This window comes from Ambystoma mexicanum, chromosome 2p, assembly GCF_040938575.1.
Source record: "Ambystoma mexicanum isolate Mex_15411 chromosome 2p, UKY_AmexF1_1, whole genome shotgun sequence".
Lineage (NCBI taxonomy): Eukaryota > Metazoa > Chordata > Amphibia > Caudata > Ambystomatidae > Ambystoma > Ambystoma mexicanum.
The window spans coordinates 1400244410-1400271316 of record NC_090923.1 but is presented as its reverse complement, the minus strand read 5'-3'; the positions used below and the strand labels follow the sequence as shown (position 1 = coordinate 1400271316).

The window sequence follows — 26907 nt, the reverse complement described above, 5'->3', positions numbered from 1 at the left end:
GGTACTTGGATGAGTATTGAACTAGAACCATGCCTCCTAAGTATATTGTAGCCTATTCCAGCACAAGCACTTTCCGTTTTTATTTAATCATGAAATTTAACACAACGGAGGCGTTGGAGACAAAAGGTGATAGATTGGGAATTCCATGTACCTCTAGGAACTGTCACCTATGTGGTGTAAATGCGGTTGAGTCACTTTATCATCTTATTATGAGCTGCGAAAGTTTAAATGATTTGAGAAATATGTATTTTAAATCTTTTAACAATGCAATTGACATGACAGATATATCTGACCTATGTATGACTTTTATGAGAAGTAATGATATTAATCTTATATATTATTTTGTAGTATTTTATTTAAAGATTGTGTTGATTTTAAAATGTATTGAATGATGTATTTTGGAAATGTAAATGATTTTAGATATTTGTATTAATGTTGTATGTCTATGTTATACAAAGCCTTTTGGCTAGATGTATATCTAATAAATAAATAAAATAAAGTTCTGAACTTCAACATCATGGCCTTCTGTGCCAAAGTCTCTTTGCCATTCAAAGTCTCTTTTGTAGAGGGCCTGATGCAATACGACAAACAACAAAGTTCCTTTCTCCTTGGGGTTTCACACATACAAAATTTCTGGTGATTTTCGCTTCACTCCAGATCCCGCTCCGTCGGGCTCAGACCCACTTCAACACAAAGCTTTCAATTGATCTCCCCGTGCCGGTTCGGACCAACTTTATCACAATTTTGATTGTGCGCAGGGTTTTGTTTGACCCGTTGCAGGACCACTTCGATTCACAATTCTTTCACTTTTCAGTTATACCTTACAGAGCCCTTCGAATGAGCACCCACGTGGTGCCGGATTATTCTATCAAAGTTATCGTATCTTTGTTTCAAAATTCAATCACTCATCAGCTGTTTAAACCTTACTTGCGTCTTTTATCACACGTATTTCAAACAATGTTCGTTCCAGTGCTCGTCATACAATGTTCGCGCGTACAACCTTGGTTTCAACACAGACCGGTCTTGTATCGGTCTCACCAACTCACTGGCTGGGTTGATTTCATGGATGCTGCTTTGTTCTTGGAGCCAAGGACAGTATCACGGTTGGTAATTCTCCCCGTCTTGATTCTTGCTGCGGGTGGGCCCTGGGTATACCCAGCACACAATGCAAGATTCTTCAGTCTGCTTTCCTGGTCATATGCTTTCCAATTTCGAGGGCTCATGAAAGCAACAGTTCCTTATCGAAAAGGTCAAGGGAACTTACCTCCTTGTAATCCCCTTCTGTTTCGCCGTCTTTCTCCTCTTGTTAAACTGCCACTTTGGAACTGCTATTTCCTTCTGTGCTTTGCCTCGCTCAAAGTGTGCTCTCGTGCTCCGCCTTTTATCCGTGTGGGGAAGCTTAATGCAAGTCAGGTGTGTGCGATGGTCAGTAATTGCCTGACAATGTTATTGGGACACGTCAGGTATACGGCTCAGGTGCTAGTCTGTTTTCTCTCATAGCAGGCTGTAGGTGTTAAAAGTGTTTGTGTTGTAAACGCGGGAGGGGTAGAGTTCCTAAATATCCGGTAGGATGGGGTAAAGGTGTTAAAGGGAAGGGGATACTGCGTCTCACATCCAGTGTCCCACTCCCACAAGACCCCCTCACCCAGGTGATCCTCGCGCACTGGTCAACCCGCAGGAACTGGCTCCAAAAGCAATGGCCGTGTCCTGGCCACCTGGATGACAGATCCACAGGTACTAGTGGGCGAGACACCTTCTGGTTTCTCACAAAGCCCTGTTAAGGACACCCAATGTAGAGAAATGTGAAATGGGAACCTACCAGTCCTCCTTCACAGTCTCTTTTTGGTGTTCAAGGTCTTGTGACCCAGAGCACTAATCGGAGGCGGCGAGGTTTCGGGCAGTGGGAGAGCAGGGCAGAGGGGAAGCTCGGTCTACGGACCGAGGGTCCGTTGCCGAGAGTGCTGCGGCACAATAAAAATACATTTTAAATTGCAAAGCTCAAGGTGGGCAAAGTACCTTGGGAGGGTCTGCAGGCCCTGCGATGGATGAAGAGAAAGGCAAAATATGGACACTTTGAACTAAGACGGAGCAAGTAACAGAAGGTACAGAATTCTACTTTGGTTGTTTTCAATAAAGCCCGTAACAACAGAAATGTATACGACAAGAGACAGTTACTTTGATAACGGGAGAAAGTGAAAACCTAACTTGATACAAAGACTGAGTATATCCTGTTTTGTAAAAAAGGAATTTTTGAAGCCCCGAGCACATCAAGTACAAATTGGGCAAAGCCAACGCCCCCGGTTGATTATAGTAGAACTTTTAAATTGAACAAAGCATCCCATTTCCCTTTTAGTTAGGTGTTATTCTAAAGTGATAGGGCCAGATAGTGGAAAGGATTCGGACTGAAGAACTTTATTTTGGACTTTAAAGCCCATCTTAGCTTTTGTTTTGTTAGGTAGAGAACTTCCTCATAGCGATAAGGCCATTTAGGTGTTTTCTACCCTTTTAATTATAGTAGAACTTTTAAATGACACATGCAAAGCAATGAATACCAGGGAGGTTGTTGCTGGATTCCTGTTATAGAATAGTCAGTCTACTGCATGTGGGGTTGTAAGAGGAACCTTGAATTGGTTATGAAGGGAATATCATGGAAAGATTAAAACTGATTTGTCAGATTTTGAATTTGGAATAGTAAAGTGGAGGAGTTTACTATCAAATTAACAGAAGAGAGAGAAGCCAGGAGCTCCCGCCTGTGAGAGGGCACAGATTGCAAAATAGTTTATGAAATTAGAGTAGTCTAATCCTGGTATAGGAGGAAACCGTTTAAATTTTAGGGTTTGTATGCTTCTATTTTGTAAAATTAATATACATTTTAGTTGGGAAAAGGCAGATTGGTTAGTGACTGTGTAGAGCAGAACCATGATGAGGCATGCTCAGCAACATTCTTAGAAACAGTTTACATAGACATTAAGTTTGTTTACACTACAGACCTATTGCTTATGGTAATATGGATACAACCCCATTAGAAGTGATTTTAACAGATTTAGCATGACATGTAATAAGTATGGCCTCAATGGAATGATGCACACACAGGAATCTAACACATTAGATCAATTCATAAAACTCAAATATTGGATTGAATCCACCTACATAAATCTCATAAAGTTTAGTCTGTGGTGCAGAACAACGTCAATGAACAAATTATACATATCCAATTAAACAAACCTATAAAGATGCACTTCAAAGGACAAATTACCAAAGATGATCCATTCCATTGGGTAGCGATAACTGAATCTTGGCAAGTAAGAAATGGTGTGTTGTGTGCTTGTACAGGATTAAGGTTGAGAGTGACTTTTTAAGGCTTGCTAGTAATTTACAACTTGAAATTTTTACCCCTGGTATAACAACCTGCAATTAATGTTCACAGCCGTTAATATGTGTGTAAAATATTAGGGAACGTGTTCTTGTTGCATGCCTCTCAGGTGTAGAGTTCCCCTTGACTGCATATTTGACTATCACTTTGCATTTCAATTGAAGCTTCCCCCTTTTCTACAAGTAGGGAAAAAGCTACTTTCTTTTCACAGATTAAAATATACTTGGCATTAATATAAGATATGCCAAGCCTCCTTCACCTGCTGCATATATCTGGAAATAAGATGAAGATTTAGGGCCTCTTGGATTGAGATCGGAGGCATGAAGCATGGACAGAAAGGTGGTTAGAAGAATCTGATTATTGAAGGACTTGACTAAAGGTTTGCAAATTAGAGAAACCATCAGATGCCAGCCAAGACACAGAAACCCAGCCAAATGACATAACAAATCAAAGTGATTTAGCAACACGGCTCAAAGCTGCACTCACCTGGCTCTCCGTGGGCATCAACATGCAAAAGAACGGCAGTGATTAACTGAAGGTCAGTGAGGCAGTCGTCCTCTATCTGGGGGAGAAGAAAATACCAGTGCCTCAGTTAGCTACCTCATCGCTCCTCCTGCACGATCACAGCAGTCAAGCATCACAATATTACTCCAACTCTTTTGCAGCTCTCCCATTACCAACTTACTTGAACCTATTTCTTTATAGATTTTGTCAGTGCTACTCCTGCTTCAGGCAGCAGTGTAACCTTGTACGACCCACCCTATCAACAAAACCAACGCATTTGTACAAGTGGGAACTGTGAGGGGTCAGAAATGCGAGATGGACAAAAAAGATATAGTTTTCTTAATGTTTACTATTTAGTACATGAAAAGGGGTGAGATAAACGCCTATCTTTCCCTATCCTAGCAAGGATGTCCCCGCCTAGAAAACTAAAACTAAAGAAAATGGCCTAGTGTACAAAACGTCTCTGACCCTCACACTAATACATACACCAAAAATATACAAGGAACATTTGGCTGTCTTCAGTTCCACAAAAAAATGTAACACTTCAAACGTATAGGTTTAAGGAACTTCCCCTTGTGACCAAGGTTGGGCTCCCTAACCCTGGGTCAATGCAGTAATACCCTTGGTAAAGTTCTGATTCAACCAGGTTCTGATCAGTGTAAATAAAAAGGCATTTTCCATCCACTGCGTCCTTCCACCAGTTGTTGTTTTCCCACAATATCCCTCTTAGTAAAGCAAATGTGTCTCCCTCTCACAAAACACAAGTTCATAAACAAAGGCAATTGTTCTCAGGATGCAAAGCAATTATTAGCATTTCACACTTATTCTTCAAATGAAATACTTTGGTCAGGATAGCACAGCAACTACCTTTGGTGATGCAACAGTTTGTCAAAAATGATAATGTTGTTAACAAGTTCTTTCCATCACACCGTTTTTGCCACAAACGCACTTCTTCAAATCATCATCTTCTTTCCTGGTATACTCGCCTGACAGGACACTACTATGATACCTTTCCCGGTGTACTCGCCTGTCAGGAAGAAAACTCCTACAACTAGAATAGATCTCAGTGGTATATTTGTTCCAGGATTCTCCACGGCAGTAGCCCACGTGAGGAGGGATGAACAATGGCTGCCTCTTTTTATAGTCTCTTGACAATGTGGGTTCCAGGTTTCTCCAAACTGGAAATTCAAGAAAGGAGAAATGCACCCAAGTTGTCTCGTAACTACTTCTTTAAAGCCTCATGGCTGTTGGCTATGCGGGTTACAAGTTTTCCCCAGTTGGTGTCCCATGTAAGGGAGGTTGCGCCTCCATACTGTTTCTTTACAGCCTCTTGGCCCTGCACTTTATTTAGTCGGTATTCAAAATTATTGTTTACCGTCAATTGTCCTGCTTGAAGCGCCCTGGGGTACACTTTGACCTCAGACCAACTCTCCTGTCTTCTTTGGCGGCTCTGCTTTACTCTCTGCTACTGTGGTGCACATTCTGCGTCGTTCCTGCTCTGTAGCCAGCTCCAGCGTGGACTGCACAGCTCTTCACAGAAATGCTGACAGCTCAGTTGATTCTCTGCGACCTCTCGCACACCGAATCGACACACGCTGAGTTTGGAGTATGTCTCCTCAGATGGGCCTCTCTTCGCGACAGCGATTCTTGCTGCGTGCACTCTGCAATCTCGCACGCCTTCACTTCTTGCGTCAAGGTCAGTTGGTGTTATTTCTTCTGTAGCAATCACAGCACTTTGGACAGCCTCTTCTACTCCTCCCGCATCTCTCCTTCTCAGCTGCAACTCAGTTTAAATTCCTGAGCTTAAATGTCCTGCTCGGGTGTCTTGTTCTGCAACAACTAGAAGGCACATTCTGGTCAATAGCACCTTTGATCCTTACTAACTCTGCGCCCTTCTTCCTCCTCCCAGTACCACAGGCATTATGGATCTTGAAGTCCATAATGGATTGCATAGCAGTTACATTTGTTGGCTCTATTTTACAATATGCCATCAATGCTTAAGGAAGAATTGGGGAATCATGAGTTAAAGAGGTCACCAATTCCCCCTGATATGAGTCCCTCCCATGTTATCCTCCCACATAATACCGCCTCCAGAGTCAGGATCAGGATCAGGTAGTGGCTGCCTTCCCCTGGACAGGTGAGAGGAGGCCAATACCGGGCTTTAAGTGATATCTCACTAGATTCATCACAGTACGTTTAGAGAGGCATTTATTAAAAGGTTACTAGACAATCACAATCCAGTAACCACACAAGTGCCTGGTCATTTAAGGCACCTAGGTCATCATGAAAAAATTGCAGCAGGCTAAAGACTAGATTAAAGCATTGCTGCACCCCTTTTTGGCAAATCTATTATTTTTTTAAATCTGGCAGAGATTTCTCACGGAATCAAGTTAAATACAGTAAGAACCACACTTCAGATATACTATACTGCGCAATTGCCCATTGAGATTCTGTATCTAGTTGGTTACCTTACCCTATAATCTTATCCTATACTTTTATCTCTCTTTCAAGATGAGCTGTGCCTCCCACTGTGGGTAAGTGGGCTTGTTTTCAAACAGCGGGATATATAGTTTCCAACATGAATTGAATGAGCTATCCTGTGTTACTTTGACACATTTTAAATTTCTGTAAATCAAAAGCTTTGCACTTTCAAACAAAATGAAGGACATTTAGCTGAGCCAGGGAGGGCTTTGGAACAAAATGAGTAACATAGTATGATGAAAAAAGAAAGTCTCCAACTGGTATGGCGCCATCAAGGACTTCTTGTATGACAATGTGCATGCAGTTGGCATTGGTAAAAATGCAAGCTGACCTCCATCTTTGCGGTGAACTGTGATTACAGGAACTGAATATGTTGCATAAAGCCATCTCATCTGGCCAAAAACCTCCAATACCAGTACTACATTGGCTCCAACGATTATTGCAAATGAGGTAAGAGAGGGTTAGAAATGCAAATTATTTGAATTAAGTTATTTCTCTGACGGATGCAAGTTTGGTGTGCCCTTGCAGTGAAGATCAGTAGTGTGGCAGTGGTAGGGAAGGACCTCAGCAAATCACACCTCTCCAAAATGCAAGTTGATTTTGTATTACCTTTCCATTGTAAAACTCTTGAGATCAATGTTTTGGATTAGGTGTCACAGTCACACCTTTGAGGATCGAATGGAACAAAGAATCCAGATTATGGTAGATGTGTGCTATTGCAAAAGGCAATCCAGCAAAAGAATTGAAAGGTGGATATTGGTCTCCTATTTGATCAAAGGTAATATATACCCTGGCGTAAAATACATGCTTGTGGCGGTACAGTTAGATGCCCAGGCCCATTACATCAATATCAGTTGTGCAGTTTTGAGCATTGTCTTAGTGTATCCTGGTAAAACGGGGGAGGTTGATACAATGCTGAAATAGTTGGGCAATAAAAAAATTAAAATAATAAGCCAGAGGCTTCAGTCACAAACACGTCAAAGACCAGCAGATAATGGAGGCGCTAGAGAGTCGTGCCAAGATGGCCGCTCTGAACTGAGCTCCAAGGCACAACCACACAAATCCGGACAAAATCCTGGGGCATCTGAGGTAATGCCGCCCCACAAAATGGTTCATAAGTTGCAGGAGTGACCTGGCCGCTGCTTACTTGAGTCCCGTGGGCGGAGGGGCACTGAAGAGGCATTAGGAGGAGTTGATGCAGAGGCGAGGCCTCAAGGTGGTGACAGTTGCAGAGTAAGGGCATAAAGTGGTGCCGTAGTGTGCCTGCTTTAAACCCCCACCCCTCCTGCGGCAGACATTTCTGTCAGAGTACTGAGGCCGAAGGGGGGACCGCTATGAGCCGCGCTGTACCCCTGGTAGGGGAAGTATCTGTGCAAGCCCATCGGCCGCACTGAAGAAAGGACAACGAGGTGGCTATGGAGGCCTGAGGAGTGGCCTGGCCCACAGATACAAGCGGAGGCTGGTGAGGTCTGCATCTCGACCAGGAACGCGCAAGCAGCACTGGGCGGTGGCTCTGCAGCTCTTTGCACTGACTGCCTGGTGTGTGCGGGCTGCTGAGACGGAGCAGGAAGGAGCGGCTTTCATCTTGGCTGCAATACCAGTGGCTATCCTTGGGAGCCGCAATGACAGGACTGTGGCTTCAGGCTGTGTCTAGGGGAGACCAGACTTAGAGCAAGTTGTGGCGGCATCTGTTCTTGCTCCGAGGCCGCTGCAGCATTGGAGGAGCGGCAGGCAGGCCCCTAGAGGCAGGGTGAGAGAAATCCTTTTTTTTATATCTAGGGCCGGCTCCTGCCTTTCATCACCTGAAGATCCCTGGAAGCTGCTGCCTGGAGAGCTGAGGCGAGCCACCATGAGCCACAAGAGCAGCCCAGTGAATGGAGAAATGCCTGACCCGGTGAGGGAGTTGGGGCCTCTGAGGAGGAAGCGCTGCACAGGTCTGTCCACTTGCTGGGGAGGTGGCTGGACCCTGCACTCAATTACTGGGCTATGATGCAACTGCAGCGTTATTACTGTGGCACACATTGAGGAAGCACATACAGCCCTACATTGGAATAAGCCCCAACCCACAAGGAATAGTACTGAAGTGACAGGCACCATTGGACAGCCCTTAGAACAGAGGTCCCAGACATTAAACACTGGAGGCTGCTCTGGATTTATTAGGCTGAGTGTGCAGGTTGCGGACACCTCCGGTGCACTAGGGGGTGGATCTTGCACATTGTAGTGTGTGGCAACGGTGTGTGAAAATAGTACTCGCCAGTATCTGCTAATTCCACAACCCCTCGAGCCCTTGCACAGGCACGTGTTGAGATGGGAAAGCAAGACAAGACCCAGACCCCTCCCTCACACATCATGGCGACTCAATTCAACTCTTCCCAGATTTTTTGAATGGAGTGCAGGCGTTGCGGAAGAGCTTTATCGAAGTGAAGAAAAGGCTAAAGGAAAAAGGGTTTAAAGGCACCATGCTGTTACTGGCCCACCTGCAAGTAGAGCACAACGGCAAAGCCCTTTTTTTCAGTCGCCTGAAGAGGCAAGTGACTTCTTGGACTCTGGGCAACAACACTGGAACAGCGAAGAATAGGCCCAGTCAGGGCAGGCTTCCAATAATAGATCCAAGCTGCGGTACCAGAGGGGCACTGGCGCTCCTTAAATTAGAAGTTTGCTGTAGATGGGGAGGCTTACTGTTGAGGCCTATACTGGTTTCGATGGCGGGTGGGGATGGCTAAGCCGAGAGGCTCCCATGCGTTGTCTATTGGTTCGGGACATTGGGGAAAGGTTAACTGGCAGTTTGGTGTTTGCGGGTGGGGGTGGAGGGGTAGGCAATGCTCAAGTTGGTTGTTTGGTTGATGTTATGTTGTTTCTGGTGGCACATAGGCTTCTGGCCTCATTAGCTTGAGGGGGAGAGGACGCCGGATAAGGGTGGCGGGGGGGACTGGAGGGATCATCTGGCTTCTGATGGGGGTCAGAGCAACGACACATGGGGGAAGGGGGCAGAATGTTGGGGACTGGCTGGTAGGATAAGCTGCAGGAGATGGGCTGCAGAGGCTCAGTTGGGCAGATTTGACGCACAAGAATGGCTTGATTTACAGTGGCATGGCTAGTAGAGGTGTCACTTTCATGACTTGGAATGCACATGGCCTGAACGGTCCCTCTAAAGCTAGGAAGGTTCTGCTGTATTTGCAAAGGCACCAAGAAGACATTGCTTTCCTGCAGGAGACCCACCTTTCGGGTTCTGGGGAGGCCGGGTTCATCAAATCGTGGGACTGCCACAGATATTTCTCCTCTTACTGTAGCTATTCACAGGGGTCTGAATTGCCTGTAAAGGCACGCTGGGATTCCGATGTCAGGAGGTGGTATGAGATACTGGAGTCGGGGCCTTGATCCTTACATGACTGATTGAAGGGCCGCTATTCAATTTTGAGAACTATTACGTCCCCAATACCGCCTCTCTGGATACATTGGAATTTATTGAGGAACATCTGTGAAGGCACCCCGAGAGTATTGTGTGGTGGGCGGAAGACTTCAACGAGATTATGGATTCCATGCTGCATAGGTCTGGGTGCTCCAGCGTGGGGGGGAGAGAGGGGAGGGCAGGGAAAGCCACATGCAAATAGACAGGTGGGTGCCAACAAGGGGCTTGTGGATATTTGGAGAGACTGACACAGGCAGGATAACGGGTCACGTTTAGATCTTCAGTAAATAGGTCCATGTCAAGGCTGGATTATGTACTGGTTTCCAGAAGGGGCTCAGGATGCGCCACAAACTAATATATTGGCACATTCACTCTCAGATCATGTCCCAGTTGTTGCGTCACTCACTATCCCAGGGAAGTGACAAGGGGGGAGGAGCACATTTTTTAAGAATGAGGGCCTGAGGGATTTGGTTTCTCAGGAGGACAAAACTTTTTTTTCAAGAGAACACATGCTCAGTGATATACCACTTTATCCTCTGGGAAGTTTTTAAATGTGTAATTCGTGGGATATGTATTTCCAAGGAGGCAGGGACTCTCAGGGGCATAGGGGCGGAGCTGGCTGCCAGCGAACCCCGGCTGAGGGGGCAGGGAGACTGGAGCAGGTTTCCATACAGTCTTAGAGTGAAGCTCGCTTTCACGCAGAACAAGGGTTTTTTAGGGACGCCGCTGAGCAGGAGCTGAGGTTTCTCAGTCAGCAGGAAGCAGTGCAGTGATATGGGGAGGGGCAGAGACCTGCGAGTCTGCTGGCACCAATGATCAAATCTGAAGCCTTGAGATCACACATCACGGCAATAGACTCACCAACAGGGGGGCTCTTACAGACCGATGAGGAAATAATGGTGAATTACTGGTACTGTTGAGGAAGACACTAGAACTACGGGGCTGCCACGTGAGTATATAGGGTGGCCTACAGCGTGTGACATGGTCTCCTGGAGAAAGTATCCTACTGTCCCCAGTTACGGATATGAGTTGAGATTTGGAGGCCTGTCATGTTCGCACTGGACACATATCTCAAAGAAAGAAACTAGTGGGTTCTTGGTAGTGAAACATGTTTTGGTGTTTTGTTTGGATTTGCTGACACATGTTTCGACCTTACAGGTCATTTTCAAGGCAATTTGAATTATAATGGCTGATATACTGCCTGTTGATTCATGCAGGGGAGGTTCCCTTTATCTAATATTGTAGCTCAATCCACATAATTGTGGGATTGCCTGCCGGCTAGTACAGTGTCCCTTCTCGGTCGACCAAATTATAATTCGAATTGCCTTGAAAATGACCTGTAAGGTCGAAACACGTCTCACTTCACTGCAATGCATTGCAAGGGCTCAGAATATGGTTAAGCTTACAGGTGGGGCGTGGCAGTGTATCGAAGAGAAAACACTGAGTAAGGTTTTGTATTCCCCACTACTCCCCTATCAAATAAGTACCAGGGCTCCCACTGACAGCAGAGATGGTGTTCGCGCAGTGCTTGGATAAATTGGGGTTCTCGTGCTGGCAGGACCTGTATCCTGATGGGCAGTTTTTGACGCTAGAAAAATTCAAGGCAAGGTCATATAGATTTTAGGTTGCGTACGCGGCAAAAAAGTAGATTTGCTGGTTTCCATGAAAAGCCCCTGGTTGCGCTGGTACTAGATGAGGTGATTAGTTTGGGAACTCATTCGACGCCGGTATCCAAATTATATGTCAGCATAATAGCTAAAACGACGGGGTGAGCAGGGGTTTCCCCAAATAAATGGCAAGAAGCTCTGGGAGCTACTTTTTCTGATGATGCCTGGAGGTATTGCTGTGGACAGACACGTAAAGTGGCAGTAATAGTAACTTTAAGCTGATATAATTTGTGTTTCTTCACCAGTTTTACCAGACCCTGGTGGATATCCATGGGTTATTTTTCCGAGACTTCAGACTCATGTCAGAGATGTGGGCACTCACCAGAAACTTTTCTGCACTTAGCATAGTCCTGCCCACGCATACATGTGTTCTAATCTGAAGTTTTTGACATGATTGCAGGGGGGGAGGGGAGAGTGGGGGTGGGGTAGCGAGGGAGATGGGGTCTCCATCCCCCATGGTGTCGGTTGCAGTTTTTGGGTCTGCTGCTGTTGCTTGCAAAGAGGAGGGTAGCCATGGTATGAGTCGGGGGCGTCCACCTGACTACGAGCAATGGAAAAACGGATGTCTTATACTGTCATGATATTGAACTGGAACATGAAACTGATGTACACACAGCGTCAAGACCAAAGAAGATTTGGGGACCTTATGTAGTCTATTTGTTATCAACTGGGGGTGAGTCCTCTGAAAGATCCAGTCCTCGTGTCAGGAAAAGGGTTGGGAGGGACAAGCAGCAGTAGAAATGCTGCACGGCTGCCCGCAAACAACTTTTCCCAGAATTCCTGGGGGTGCGTGGCCTGCGCACGTCATGCAGGCATGGCCAGCATAACACTGCGGTTCTGCCAGTGCCAGGTGCGGTTTATTGAAGATGATTGTCGGCATGGGCGGACGCGGCGTGAGGAGCATTACACTGTAGCACACAGTGGCAGGAAACAGGAGAGCAGACCAAAGGACCCAGGCGACGCTGCAATGACAGTGTCAAGTCCGGAGTGTATGGCACCGCCTACAGAATCCTCACAGGGAACCCGGACTTCAGTAAAGTGCACGCCATTGTCAACCATCTGTGTTTTCTAATGTTGTTCTGTATTGGGAGTATATTTACTTTCTGCAACTGAAAGCCAACTTGTGTATGCTACGCTATTTCCACATACTAGTGGAAGGCCAATATTGTTGGGGCTCTGAACTGTTGGAGCGGTCATGGAGAGTTAAGCTTGGGTCTTGGTGCGAGCGTGTGAGGATAACATGCTGATTAGCCAGTGCATTTGCGCTGGGGGGAACATTTCTTTTCTGTTGTACTTTACGTTTAGTGCTATGTGTCTTCATGTACATCTTGCCTAACAGGCCATGAGTTTGGTCAATCAAAAGGGGAGACCCCTGTTTGTTCCAAATGTTGCCATGTTCATACTGTGAGGGCATGTCATGTTGTACGTCATTAATGTTTTGGGTCCAAGGAGGTCAAGGGAAAGCATGTTAGTAGTAATGTAGAGAGGTTGTAGGCATTATCAGGCAGATGAACAAGTTACTCTCTTATCTGGAAACGTTCTTTCGATGGGATTGTCCGACGACGTATTCCATATCTTCGACAGTAATCACCACAGCTTCGAAAAGCTTTCGGCGTCTGCGTCCTGAGTTGATGATGTTGATGCGCCGTCCCCGCTGACCTCCTCCGAAGGCCGACGTCACCCGATGTGATAAGTAGGACGCACGACGCCCGTAGCCTCAGTTGTAGTTTTTTCCCCCCAGAACGTGTGACACCAGTCTTCTGGCAGTCAGACACACAAGGGCTTGCGGAAACGTAAGCTGCAATCGCATAAGAAATTCTGCAGCGGGGAAGGTAGGGAGGGAGCGATATGGAATACGTCGTCAGACCATCCCATCGAAAGAACGTTACCAGGAAAGAGAGTAACTTGTTCTTCGAGGGGATTGGGTCCTCTGACATATTCCATATCTTTGACAGACTCCCAAAGCAGTACCAAAGCAAGGAGGTGGGAAAAGAATTTAGAACACAAATTTAGCATTCCCAATCAAATTGCGGAATAAAGGACTGCCTTGCCAAAGGCCAGATCCGGTCCTCGGATGGAATCGAGGGAGTAGTGACATACAAAACTATGTACAGAGGCCCAGGTAGCTGCATCACAGATGTTACGAATAGGAACACCCCTCTGTAGGGCTGTAGATGCAGCCATACCCCTGGTAGAATGGGCCCGCAAGACAGCCGGTGGGTCCTTACCCGCCATGCGGTAAAACTCGGGGATAGCTAAAATAATCCAACGAGACAAAGTCTGTTTCGTCACAGCTTGTCCCAAACGCTTTCCAGCGTAACCAATGAAGAGTTGATCGTCCACTCTGACCCGGGACATGCGTGAAATATAAAAGCTCAACACTCTCCTAGGATCAAGCCTATGGAGCCTCTCCTCTTCCTTACCAGGATGCGGAGGAGGATAGAATGCCGGAAGAAAAAGCTTCTGGCCCAAATGAAATTCCGAAACCACCTTGGGAAGAAAGGAAGGACGAACTCGAAGGACAACCCTGTCCTTATGAAACACAGTGAAGGGTGGCTTAACTGAAAGTGCCTGTAACTCACTCACTCTGCGAGCGGAAGTAAACACAACCAAAAACACAGTTTTAAGAGTTAACAGTCTCAAAGGGCAAGAATGCAAAGGCTCAAACGGAGCCCCCATAAGAAACTTAAGAACAAGGTTCAAATCCCAACCGGGCACCAGAAAAGGTAACAGAGGGAACACATTAGTGAGCCCTTTCAAAAACTGAGAAATTAAAGGAATCTTAAAATAGGAACATTCTTCAGACGAGCGCTTAAATATGGAGAGCGCCGCCAGGTATCCTTTAATGGTACCCACTTGCAAGCCCCTGTGGGCCAAGGAAAGCAAAAAAGAAAGAACCATGGGAATGTCACACTCAAAAGGATCCACATTCTTAACTCTGCACCAGTCGCACAATTTACGCCAAAGGCAACGGTACAGAGATTTTTTTGCCGGCCATCTGGCTGAGAGCAACACCTCCAACACGTCATCAGGGAGGTCCCAATCCTTATACCTCAACCTTTCAGAAGACAAGCGTGAAGGTTGAGGCATCTGACCTCTGGATGGAGAACCTGACCCCCCTCCCGTGTGAGCAGATCGTCTCGGAAGGGAAGACGACGCGGAGGGCAGATGGACAAGTCGCGAAGGTCCGGGTACCAAGTCCTCCGGGCCCACGCAGGAGCAATGAGGACCATCCGGGAACCAAACCTCTGTAATCTCCGCAGTACTTGCGGGATGACGGGGACTGGAGGAAACGCGTACAGCAGTGGGAATGACCACTCCACCACGAACGCTTCTCCTAATGTTAATGTTAAAGGTCATTTGTACCGCGCACTATCACCACCGGAGTGGTCCCCTGGCGCTCTGGCGGCTCTGAAAGAGGGAGGGAGGGGTGGGTTAGTGGGTGGAGGCTGGAAAAGTGCAAGATTGCAGTGATGTGCTGTTGGCAGCCTCAGCCCGGTGGTTCCGTCGGCTGGGCCTGGGGTGTATGCGGCCGGTAGTCGTCGTGTGCTGATGTGCGAGTCTATGTGTGTTTTTGTTTTGTTGTTGCAGTGTAGTGAAGTTCGTGCGGTTTGCTGTGCTGGAGGTTTGTGGTTGTGTTTGGTTTGGAGTTTGAGAGGTGTATGCAGAGAAGGAAGTTGTTAGTGGTATTGGTTAGTTGGCATCTCTATCCTGGATTGAGCCGGTTGGGCTCGTGTAATCTTACACGACGGGATGCTTGTACACCCTGTGCCTCAGGAGGTACGTGCTCGTTTTTTTTTTTTCTCCATTCGAGGCCGTTTGAGGATTTAGCTGTCCCCTCCGCCCGCTCCCTTAATAACTTTGCATGCTCCTCACCCCCCCACATGACTAGCGCAGCTGCTAGTGTCCATACTTCCGTTTGTGTGGTGATTAGTTGTGTCTTGTCCGTTCCACAGCTCGTGGTACCTAGTTGTGGCTGTACGGGTGATGGGGGATGGTGAGGGTTGGCTGGAGTCGTTGCCTCCGTCTCCCTGGGTCTCGCAGGTGGACCCCTGTGTCAAGGTCCTTTTTGTTGAGTCATTTGTCTTATTGTTGTTTCGGTTTTAGTCTCTGGTTTTGAAGAGCCAGGTTTTTAGTAATTTTCTGAATTTGAGGTGATCTTTGGTGTTCCTTATTATTTTTGGGATGCTGTTCCAGGTTTTCGCGGCTAGGTGGTAGAAAGCGGTTCCTCCGAGTTTCTTCTTGATGTAAGGTTTTTGTTCCAGTCGGATTTCATTGGTTGACCTGAGCGGTCTCGTTGGCTTGTAGATTGTTATTTTCTTTTGTAGGAATTCTGCTCCTTGTCCGCTGATTGCCCTGTGCGTTATGCACATTGTTTTGAAGATGATGCGCTGTTTTACTGGGAGCCAGTGTAGTGTTTTTAGGGCCGGGGTGATGTGGTCTCTTCTGGATAGTTTGAGGAGTAGTCTGGCTGCTGTGTTTTGGATCCTTTGTAGCTTCTTCAGTAGGTATTCCGGTATACCGAGGTAGAGGCTGTTTGCATAGTCGATGCTTGACATGATGAGGCCGACGATGGTGAGTGTTTTGTGTGTGAAGGAGAGGAAAGGTAGTATTTTTCTTGCCGTGTGGAGGAGGAAGAAGCATTTCTTGACTGTTGCGTTTATTTGCGGTTCTAAGGTTAGGGTGTTGTCCATCAGGACTCCCAGATTTTTTACTACCTTAGATGGTGATGGTGCAGATCCCATTTCCGTTGGCCACGGGATGGCGGTTTCCTTTTGTTGGTTTTTGGATATGATCATGATTTCGGTTTTACCTGGGTTGATTTTCAGGTTGTTGGCATTCATCCAGTTGAAGACTTCTTTTAGACAGTCGGTTAAGTTTGAATGATCGGCTTGGGTGTCTTCGATCTTGTAGATGATTTGAGTGTCGTCTGCGTAGTTGTAGCATTTGATGTTGTGTTTCTTGAAGATTCTGATTACTGGGGTTTGATAGATGTTGAAGTACAGTGGTGATAGTGAGGATCCTTGTGGTACTCCACAGTCGTTGACTCGTGGGGTAGATTTGAATGGTTTGATCCAGACGGTTTCAGTTCTGTCTGCTAGGAATGATTTAGTCCAGCGTAGCGCTGTGTCTGTTATGCCTATGTCTGCTAGTCTTTTGGTTAGGGTGTCATGGCTAACTGTGTCAAAGGCTGCAGAGAGGTCGAGCAGGATAAGGGCAGATGTTGTGTCGGAGTCTGCGTTTGTTTTTAGGTCATCCCAGATGGATAGTAGTGCTGTTTCTGTACCTAAGGCTCCTTTTGGAGGAAATTCCCGCGAGCAGAACCTTTCGGACTTCCCATTGACACTGAAGGCCAACAGATCCACTTGAGGGTCCCCCAAAGGGCGAAGATCTCCAGGAGAATCTCCCGAGCCAGCTCCCACTCGTGAGAGATCGTGCTCTGCCTGCTCAGAGCGTCCGCCGTCTCTATCGTCTCCGGCCAGATGAACAGCCGAGATCAAAACTTCCTTCCTGCTGGATGGTCCAGAACTCGAGCTGCATCACCTCCCTGCACAAAGGAAGTGACCCTGCCCCCCCCTTTTTGTTGAGGTAGTGCATGGCCACCGTGTTGTCCGTTAGAATCAGGACATTCTTTCCTCGCACAGTCGGCAGAAAAGCCTTCAGGGCGAGCCTGACAGCCCTCGGCTCCAACAGATTGATATGGAGTCTGGACTACGACGGAGACCAACGACCCCTGACTGTCAACTCGTTAGCATGAGCTCCCCATCCCGTGAGGGATGCGTCCGTCACGATCGTCACCTCCGGCTAGGGAAGCCAAAACGGGGCACCCTGCATCAGATTGCCTTTGACGGCCCACCACAGAAGGTCCTGGGCGACTGAGGGCGGCACCTGAACAGGGTCCGACATCCTGCCGGAAGAGTGCGAGCACTGCATCTTGAGTGCCCACTGCAAAGATCTCATCCGCAGACGAGCTTCTGGCACCAGAAGAATGCAGGATGCCATGAGGCCGAGCAACCTCAAGAACTCTAACGCCGGGAGCGTCTGGACAAGTTGAAACTTGTGCACCATCTGCTGAATGTGAAGAGCCCTCACCTGGGGAGGAAAACACAGCCCCAGGGATGTGTCGAGCACTGCTCCGATGTACTGGAGCCGCTGCGTTGGTGTCAAATGGGACTTCTTTAAATTGAGGGAGAAGCCCAGCTTGTGAAGGGAGTGGCAGGTGACGGACAGATGATCCAGGACTTGCTCGGGAGAGCTCCCCCTGATCAACCAATCGTCCAAGTAGGGGTAGACGTGAATCCCCCCTTTCCTGAGATGCCCTGCCACCACCACCATGAGCTTGGTGAAAAACCTCGGGGCGGAGGTCAATCCGAACGGCAGGACCGGAAACTGAAAGTGCGAGTCGCCAACTGCGAACCTCAGGTACTTCTTGTGCTTGGGATGGATCGGCACATGGAAGTAAGCGTCCTTGAGGTCGAGAGACACCAACCAGTCCTGAAGTTGAAGGGCCTGGAGGACTTGAGAGAGAGAGTAACCATCTTGAACTTGTCCTTCCTGAAGAGTTAGTTCAAACCTCGCAAGTCCATGATGGGTCTCAATCCCCCATCTTTCTTCGAAATAAAAAAATAAGGGGAATACCATCCCTTGTTCCTCTCTACTACAGCACCAGTTCTATGGCGCCTTTCTCCAGCAGGGCTTGAATTTCCTGCGCAAGGAGCTGATCCGGACTCTTCAAAGAGAGGTTCCCAGGTGGATTGTCGTGAGACCTCTGCCGAAAGGGAAGACAGTAGCCGTGGGTTATGATCTCCAGAACCCACACATCTGAAGTAATGGCACGCCACTCTACAAGATGCTGCGCCATCCTTCCCCCAACCGGCGAACCATGGGACCTGGCCTCATGACTGAGTGGTAGCGGCTGCGGCGTTGCCTGAGGACAAAGAGGCAATGCCCAAGCGGCCTTGGCACCTCGAGTACCCCGTTTTCCACCTCTGCCACTCTTACGGTGGCCTCTTTGACTGACAGCTCTTCTCGCTTTACTGAAGCACGAGTAATAGCGAAAGGAACCTCCCCTCCATTGTTGTCCCCTAGGACGAAAAGGCAGAGGTTGTCGAACTGCCGCGCCCAGCGACTTCGCTGCAGCTTTGGAGGTCTGCAAACTCTCAAGGCTCTCATCAGTCTTGCTGCCAAAAAGATGTTCACTGTCAAAGGGCATGTTGAGGAGCCGGGACTGCAAATCAGGAGCGAACCCAGACTTCCGCAACCACGCAAACCTGCGTATTACGGTGCTCGCCGCCATGGACCGGCTGACACAATCTGCCATGTCCAAACCCGACTGAACGGCCTCACACATGGCATCCTTGCCATCCTGAACCATAGCAAGGAAACCATCCCGTTCGTCCCCTTTGGGAATATGTTCAGCCGCTAATGCAACACAGTTCCACAGAGTGTGTGTGAAACGAGACAAGGCACATACGGAGTTGGCCGCCTGAAGCGCCATACCCCCTGAAGAAAACACTTTCTTCGGCCAGCCATCAAAACGTTTGTCGTCCCTATCCGGAGGGATGGTAGGATACAACACCTGCTTTGCCGGGCCTGAAGGCGCCTGCACCACCAAACTCTCCGGAGTGGGGTGCCTGGACAAGTAGCAGGAGTCGCTACTGGCTGGACGGTATTTTCGAGACAAAGACTTGCCCACTGCCGGGAAGCTCTCCAGAGCAGTCCAAGCCGCCGCCACCCGAGACATAAGGCGCCGGTACGAAGAATCGGCATGAGTGCCAGGTTCAGGCCTACAAAACTCCACCTCCGGAGAGGTGTCCAGTCCACTGGCATCATGCAGTGACTGCCTCAGGTCATCAAATTGGCTATGGCCCGAGAGAAGCTCATCTGGCACCGTAACTGGAACCAAGCCCTCATCAGAGCCCTCATCACCCTCTGAAATGTACTCCAGGCGGTGAGAGGAAGACACCTGGGGACCAAAGCTATGCCTGACCTTAGCCAGAGCCTTTCTAGGGGCTACCCCCGTGCCACGGGGCCCCTCCAACACCTCGAAAGGCGTTGAGGGCGCTGAACGAGTCTGCGTCGAGAGAATCGGCGTCAACGTCAGCTGCAGCGCCGCCAGCATCGGCGGCGTCGACACAGGCCTCAAAGCCAGAGCTCCGAGCATGTCCTTCGACGACCTAGGCGCCGACAGCATCGACGACCCCCTCGGAAGCAGAGCCTCGAGAGAGGTCGTCGACGACCTCGGCACCACAGACGTCGACGTCTTCCTCGAAGACTGCACAGGATCACGCGGTCTCGAGCGCGTCGAGGACCGGGACCTGGAACGGGCATGGCGAGAACGGTTACCCTTGTCCGAGCGGGACCTCTCCCGCGAACCATGCCGACCACCCGAGCCCGAAGGCGTGCGAGCGGTGTCTCTCGACCGACCCCACTCGCGGACGGACCGGTGCCCTGCGATTCGAGAATCGCTAACATCTTCTTCCCGAAGGAAGCCCATTCCTCCGGTGTCGCTTGCATCGTAGGATAAGTCCTCGGAAGATGCCGGCGCTTCCGGGAATGCCTCGAAGAGGCAGAGGAGTGGCGAGACCAACTCCTGGAAGGAGACCCACTGGACCTCCGACAATGACGCGGAGAGTCGCCTCTCGAATCATCCGTCGAAAGCCCAGCAGACCTCAACTTCCGGGGCTTAGACACCCTACCTACCGACAACTTCTTCTTGCGCTCCCGCAAGGCCTTGGCCGTGATCGACTGACAGTCGACACAGTCGTCCGTGCCGTGGGCCTCCCCGAGGCACCAGAGGCAGGCGTCGTGCGAGTCCGTTACCGACATCTTGGACCCACAGTCCCCGCATTTCTTGAAGGCCTGACGCGGGGTTGAAGACGAGGTAGACATCGTCACAAACAGGCTTTTCACAAAAACCGAACAGGTTCAAAGAACCGAGAAGAATACAACAGAAACTCCAAAGAGTCGAGGCGAACCGAGATTCACGAAGCGAACACGTTCGCGGAAAAAACGGAACTGAGGCTATGGGCGTCGTGCGTCCTACTTATCACATCGGGTGACGTCGGCCGTCGGAGGAGGTCCTTGGGGACGGCGCATCGACGTCATCGACGCAGGACGTAGAACATTTTCCGAAGCAGCACAGCTGTGGTGATTACTGTCAAAGATATGGAATACGTCGGAGGTCCCAATCCCCTCGAATAGGTCATTTTTAGGAGAGGGCACGTTACTAGGTGTATGATGTGCAAGTGTATCCAGGTGTGTTTTTTCCCACATTCCCCTCTACCCATCCAACTGGTTACCCTAATCCTCTTTCCAGTTTCCCTACTTTTCCCCTTCCTACCCACAACCACTCCCTAATCCCTCCTTCCCCCATTGGCTGCCACGTGGTCACTTATAAGTGCTAACATCAGAAACCTGTGCCAACCACGGTGGGAGGTTGAACTCATTGGCTTCTATGGTTAGGGAGTGGTTGTCGCCAAAGCTTGAGGAAGCAGTGAGATCAAGGTAATGCCACAGCAGAACATATGTGGTCAATATACAATATTATACAATTATTGATTAACAAAACGGGAAATAGCGACAGTGAAAAAGAACACCCAAAACAGTAATTGCTCTATGGAACTACTCTATATGCCTTGCAGAATAAAAACAACAAAAAAACAAACCAAATCAAACAGAACTCGTATGCAATTGAAACAAAACGGAAACTGGATTTTATCCAGATGCTCAAGTCTCGCATTTATCCGACTGTATTTAAAGATCGATGTTTAGGTGACGTTTCACCATTATTCAATGGTACGCATTCTTCAGAACTGCATTCAATTTAAGACAGCATGCCACTTTCTTGAATTATGCACTAGGAATTTCGACGATTACCTCAGTCAAAAACGTAATCCGATTCTCATATGGAGTTGATGAATAGAAGAGGGAATAAAAATGAGGTTGAGTTGATTTTTATTTTACATTTATAAAGCGCTCACACAGCCCACAGGCTTCGAGGCGCTGTTACAGGAATTGTTTTTGTTTTTTTCTTAGTTGTGTTATCTTTTTTTTTTTGTCTTAGTTACGTATTTATAACGCGCTTAAACACCCAGAGGTTTCTAAGCGCGGACCCGGGGATCGAACCTGTTGTTGCTTCATGTCGTCTTGCTTCCAAGACGCGCACGCTGCCGCTGAGCTATCCTCCCGGGACTTTGCGCAATTGACTTGGTGTCCCCATTTGCAGTTCATCGTGGACAAGATTGATTGATTTGTTATTTATTATGTGCCCATACACAAGTGTTTCAAGGCGCAATAAGGCAAGGGGAGGGGAACAAAGGGAGGACAAGACCAACGATCTTACTAGGCAAGTGCGCAACAAGAAGTGCACGGGAGAGGGTACAGGGAGATGTGCACCCAGAGCAGCAGGGCACAGAGTTAAGTGCAAGGAAGGCTGGGACCACAGGGAGCAATCCCAGCCCGGTAGGGCAAGGTTCGCCAGGCAGCAAGTGCAGGTGGATTGGTCAGGGGAGGGCCTGGTGTCCTGTACGATTCAGAGGACACCAAGCAGCCAGTCAATAGATAGAGCAGGAGCAAGGGAGCGAGAAAGAAGAGTAGAAAAAGAAGGTCTTGAGTTTCCAGAACTTAAGGAGCTTCGGCTCGAGGCAGAGTGAGGCAGGCAGGTCATTCCAGAGGGAGGCACTTGCAGAGGAAATATCTACCGCCTCAATTCTCTGCTTGGAGAAGTGACTCGCCTGCAGAGAATTAGAAGTAGACTAGTGGAGGGCACTAGGAGGAAGGTACTTGGGAAGAGAGTTGAAGGTAGGCCCACAGCCCCAGAAAGCCTTGTGGACGATGCAGAGGGTCTTAAACTTGATCCTTACAGCTACCGGAAGCCACTGGAGGGATTTCAGGGCTGGAGAGCTGTTGTAGTCCCTGGGCTTGCGGCCAAGGATAAGCCTCTCTATTCTGTCCTGGATGAGTTGAAGAGGGCAAAGAGTAGAGTTAGGCAGATTGAGAAAGAGGCTGTTGCAGTAGTCCAACCTAGAGAGAACCAGGGCTTGGGGGAAGGTGAGAAAAGGGACAATACCTCTGAGGAGGTGCAGCTGGAAATGGGCCTTTCTGGCAAAGTCTGATGTGTGGCAAGAAGGAGAGAGTGGAGTCCAAGATGACCCCAAGGTTTTTTGCCTCGCAAGAGGGCTAGGGCAGGGGGCCCAAGGAGGGCAGCGAGAGTGAAAGGGGAAAAACGGGAGCAGGGGTCCCAACTAGAAGGATCTCAGTCTTATTGGCATTCAGGCCGAGATCGATAGAGGTGCACCATGCCTGAATAGTGGATAGCCAGTCAGGGATGAGCAAGGAGGAGGGTAGCCTTAAAGAGAGCCATGTGTCAGAGGGAAAATTAGAGATTGGGCGGTCCAAAGGGGCCGGATAGACATACAAGAACCAGGGGGAGAGGATAGAGCCCTGGGGAACACCACATGGTGGAGAGATAGGACTCAAGCTGAGCCTGGGAGGGTCGGTCCAGGAGGAAGGAGGCCAGCCAAACCAGAGCCCGATCTGTGATGCCCAGGGTCTTGTGGATACGAGTGATCAGGATATTGTGGTTGACCGTGTCAAATGCAGAGGACAGATTGAGGAGAAATTAAAGTTACTCACCGTAATGACTAGAGTACTTACTCATAGCCCATAGTCCCCTTTCCTCCATCCTTGTGGGCATCCCCCTACATGGGGAAGGTACCAGAACCTTTGGCAGCCACAAATGTAGCTTCCCCTTTAAATTTAGAATAGTGTGTGGGGATACGGCCTTGGACATGGGAACGCCCCATCGAGGCACCGCCCCCCGGCGCCTCACCTCAGTCCCCTTTGAACACATTGGACGCATGGATACCTGGCTACGCCCATTACATATTAACCCTTGACATAGTAACGGGGGGGGGAAGGTCGGTGGAACGTATGGAGGAAAGGGGACAATGGACTAGGTGTACTCTACTCAGTACGTTGAGTAATTTTAATTACTCATACGTCCCGTCCCCTTTCCTCCATCCTTGTGGGCGATTCCACCGAACAAGACTCTAGGGTGGATATGATATGATAGTTTATTTATATAGCGCATATACACAGTGTGTTTCAAAGTGCTTCAAGGCAAGGAAGGGAACAAGGGAAAATATGACATTCTTACTGGCCATGAACAGTAAGGATGTGAAATTAACTATCGTACTCGGCCTGACGACATTTCAGATACTCAAAGTGGGGAATCGAAACAGAGAGGCGACTACCGTACTAGGCCTGACGACATTTCTGGTAGAGCCGGAGGAAAAGAAAAGGTGAGGTAGAAGGGTGCAGAAAGGCAGGGGAGGGGAGGAACAAAACAAGCGACTATTGTACTAGGCCTGACAATGTTTCAGTTAGTGCTGGAGGGAAGGGGTGGGGGGGCACAGTAAGGGGATAGGGGAGCGACAGACGAGATTGCTATCATACTAGGTCCAGGGACAATTCTGATAGAGTAAGTGCATAGAAGAAAGTAAGGGGAGGAGATAGGAAAAGGGAGAAGGGAGGGGAGGAGAGAACAGAGAGTAAGCAGTCAAAAAGAGTGGAGAAGAGGGGAGAGCAAATACAATTGCATAAGTCAGTAGTAACATATAATGTTGCAAGTCAGGATACAAGATGAAGATGGGAACAGCATGATTCAGGACCACCATGAGTACAAGATGCTAAGGAAGTCCAGCATGAGAGTTGAGAAAGGGTGCCGCACCGTGAATCAATGTAGTCCATAAAAGTAAAATCCAGTATTGGCCACAAAACGGTGATGGTGAAACCAAATTATATCAGGACAGGTGTTGGTGCATGCTTACCTGCTGTCTTAGCAGGGGGTCGGACCCAGGATCCTCCTGGTCCGAACAGGTCCAAACAGGAATTGCCCTTTTCTTTGACTGCCCTTCACTTTGGATGCCCGGATGAGAAACACCCTTGATCTAAGAGTTAAGAGCAGGAAGGAAGAGGCAGGGCTAAGAAGGTGGGTGGTGCTTAGGCCAGGTGACCTAGGCTTACACCTGCTCCCCAGCTGCAAAGGAAAAGAGGCTGGAGGGCTCCTTAAGTAGGGAAAAGAGCGGCAAGCAGGAAGGCACCAAGGGTGGGGCTTGCTAAGTGGTGAAAAAGAGTGGCAAGCTGTGACAACCTGCCTCATATCTAGGACAAAGCACAAAGATTCTTTAGAACAACCTAATCAAACTCTGCATTGCGCCTGGAGCTGGTGTCCAGGGAGTAGTGCCTACAGAAGGCCAACGGAGTGGCCCAAGTAGCCACGTTGCTAATAAAATCCCAAGAAGCATGTCTCTGAAATGGGACGGCCGTGGGCTTGGCCCTGACCGCATGGGCATTAATCACAGCAGGAACCGGTTTGCCCATGACTGTGTACACTTCCAAAATGGCATGAACCATCCAACACGCGATGGACGCCTTGGAAGCCTGTGAGCCGGGGGAGGAGCCTCCAAAAATCACAAGCAATGCCTCAACCTTTGTAAAGTATTTTGTTTGAGAGAGGTAAAACTTAGATACCCTCTTGAGGTCCAAAGAATGCAGTACCCTCTCTGCCTCTGACTGCGGGTTCGGGAAGAACACCAGCAGGCAGATGATCTGGTTCAGATGAAATGGAGAGAGAGTTCGGATGAGTGCGGAACTTGACCATGTCAGTGTGAAATGTGGTGAAGGGCTCGCACAAGGACAACGCCTCTAGCACACAAATCCTGCGCACAGAGGTGAGAGCCACCAGTAAAACCGTCTTCAGTGTCCAAAAGGATGCCCACAGATGCCATCAGCGCGAAAGACTTGTGCTGCAAGGCCGCGAGGACCACATTGAGATCCCAGACCGGGTGCGGCCTGTGCACCAGCGGTAAACGTCTAGACAACCCCTTAAGGTGGGCCTAAACCAACGGGATGGCTGCAGAAAACTCATTTTTCGGGGGAATTCTTATAAGCCCCAATGGCTGCCAAATAAGTGTGGCAAGTATCCACCTGAACTCCGAAACTAGCCAAGTGTGCTGAAAAGGCCAGAACATCAACCAGAGGACAGGTGACCGGATCAAGACCCTGGTCATGAACCCAATGGCAGAACCTAGTCCATTTACTCTTATACTGGGACCGAGCCAAGGGCCTCCTGGCCCGCTGAATGATGTCCCAGTTGTCATCTGAAAATTAAACCTGCTGCAGTCTCAGCTGGTCAGGAACCAGGCCGCCAGAGCCAGTTTGGACGGGCCTCGATGTTCCACTGCCCCGCTCTGCTGCATTAGGAAGCCCCTGCTGAAGATCAGAAGGTGGACAGGACCCTGGGAGCACAACTGCAGCAGATCCGAAAACCAGGGTCTCGACGGCCAGTGGGGGCCAATCAGGATGAGGCTGCAACCCATCGAAGCCAAAAACTTGCGGAGGGTCTGCTGAAGCAGAGGGGTGGGTGGGAACACACCTGCGTCCGTGCCAACAGATCTCGAAGGCATCTCACAGAGGGTTCAACGTTATTTCGCCGAATGAAATTTCATCGTGGGACTTTTCATCGCCGACCCCTTCATCGCCAACATTTTTATTTTATTTATTTTTTATTTATGGGGGGCTGCACCCCCCAAACCCCCCCTTACTTAAATAATCATACCCCCAACCCGCACAAAAACCCCCCCTAAAAAAAATGTTTTTAAAAAAAAATGTTGGCGATGAAAGGGTCGGCAATGAAAAGTCCCACGATGAAAAATACTTCTACGAAATGCGTGCATACCCCCCACAGAGACCCCCGACCCTGTCCTGCCCTTGAAGCAAATTGGGGGCACTTGGAATTCCGAGGGGATGCACACAAATCCAGATCTGCGAACCCCCAACGCTGGAACAGAGGCAACAACAACTTATTGTGCAACTCCCACTCGCAAGTGTTGAACCCCAAGCAGCTCAGCTGGTCCACTTCTGCATTGCTGTACCCTGGGAGGTGGACTGCTGAAATCCAAACCCCTTCCGTCAGGGCCCATTCCCAGATCGATACTGCCTCCATGCAGAGGAAGGGTGCCATCCTGCTTGTTCAGGTAAAACCTTGTAGTAGAATTGTCCGTCCTGACCAGAAGAGACCTGTTCCTGATGAGGGGCAAAACTGCCACGGTAGCCAGGCCCACTGCCCTGAGCTCATGCATATGGATATGCAGGACAGCTTCCAACCTGGACCATGCTCCATGAATCGCATGGTCCTCCAAAGGAGCCCCCCAGCCCTAAAGAGAGGAGCCCGTCATCACCACCATGGTAGGCTCAGGCCAGGTGAAGGGGGCTCCCACTGAAACATCATCCACCAACTGAGATCGGGCAGAATGAACGGTGGTATTGGGATCCTGTCTGACTGAGACCCCCATCTCCTGATCCCAATTGGCCACCAGGTGGAGCTGCCTTATCTTGAGGCAGGCGTGCTATACAGTGAGCATGCAAGAGGCCATTAGGCCCAGGATTTGCTGGAACCACTATGTCGA

General features: G+C 48.9%; 1 protein-coding gene across 3 annotated transcripts in view; it reads right to left on the bottom strand.

Annotated features, from left to right (window-relative positions):
* The window catches only part of DHX30 (DExH-box helicase 30), a 1582523-nt gene that overhangs the window by 905461 nt on the left and 650155 nt on the right, over nt 1–26907 (bottom strand). For all 3 annotated transcript variants that reach the window (XM_069645844.1, XM_069645845.1, XM_069645846.1), the window contains one exon: nt 3860–3935. In XM_069645844.1, the coding sequence (XP_069501945.1) occupies nt 3860–3935 (76 nt within the window). The remainder of the gene's footprint in view (nt 1–3859; nt 3936–26907) is intronic.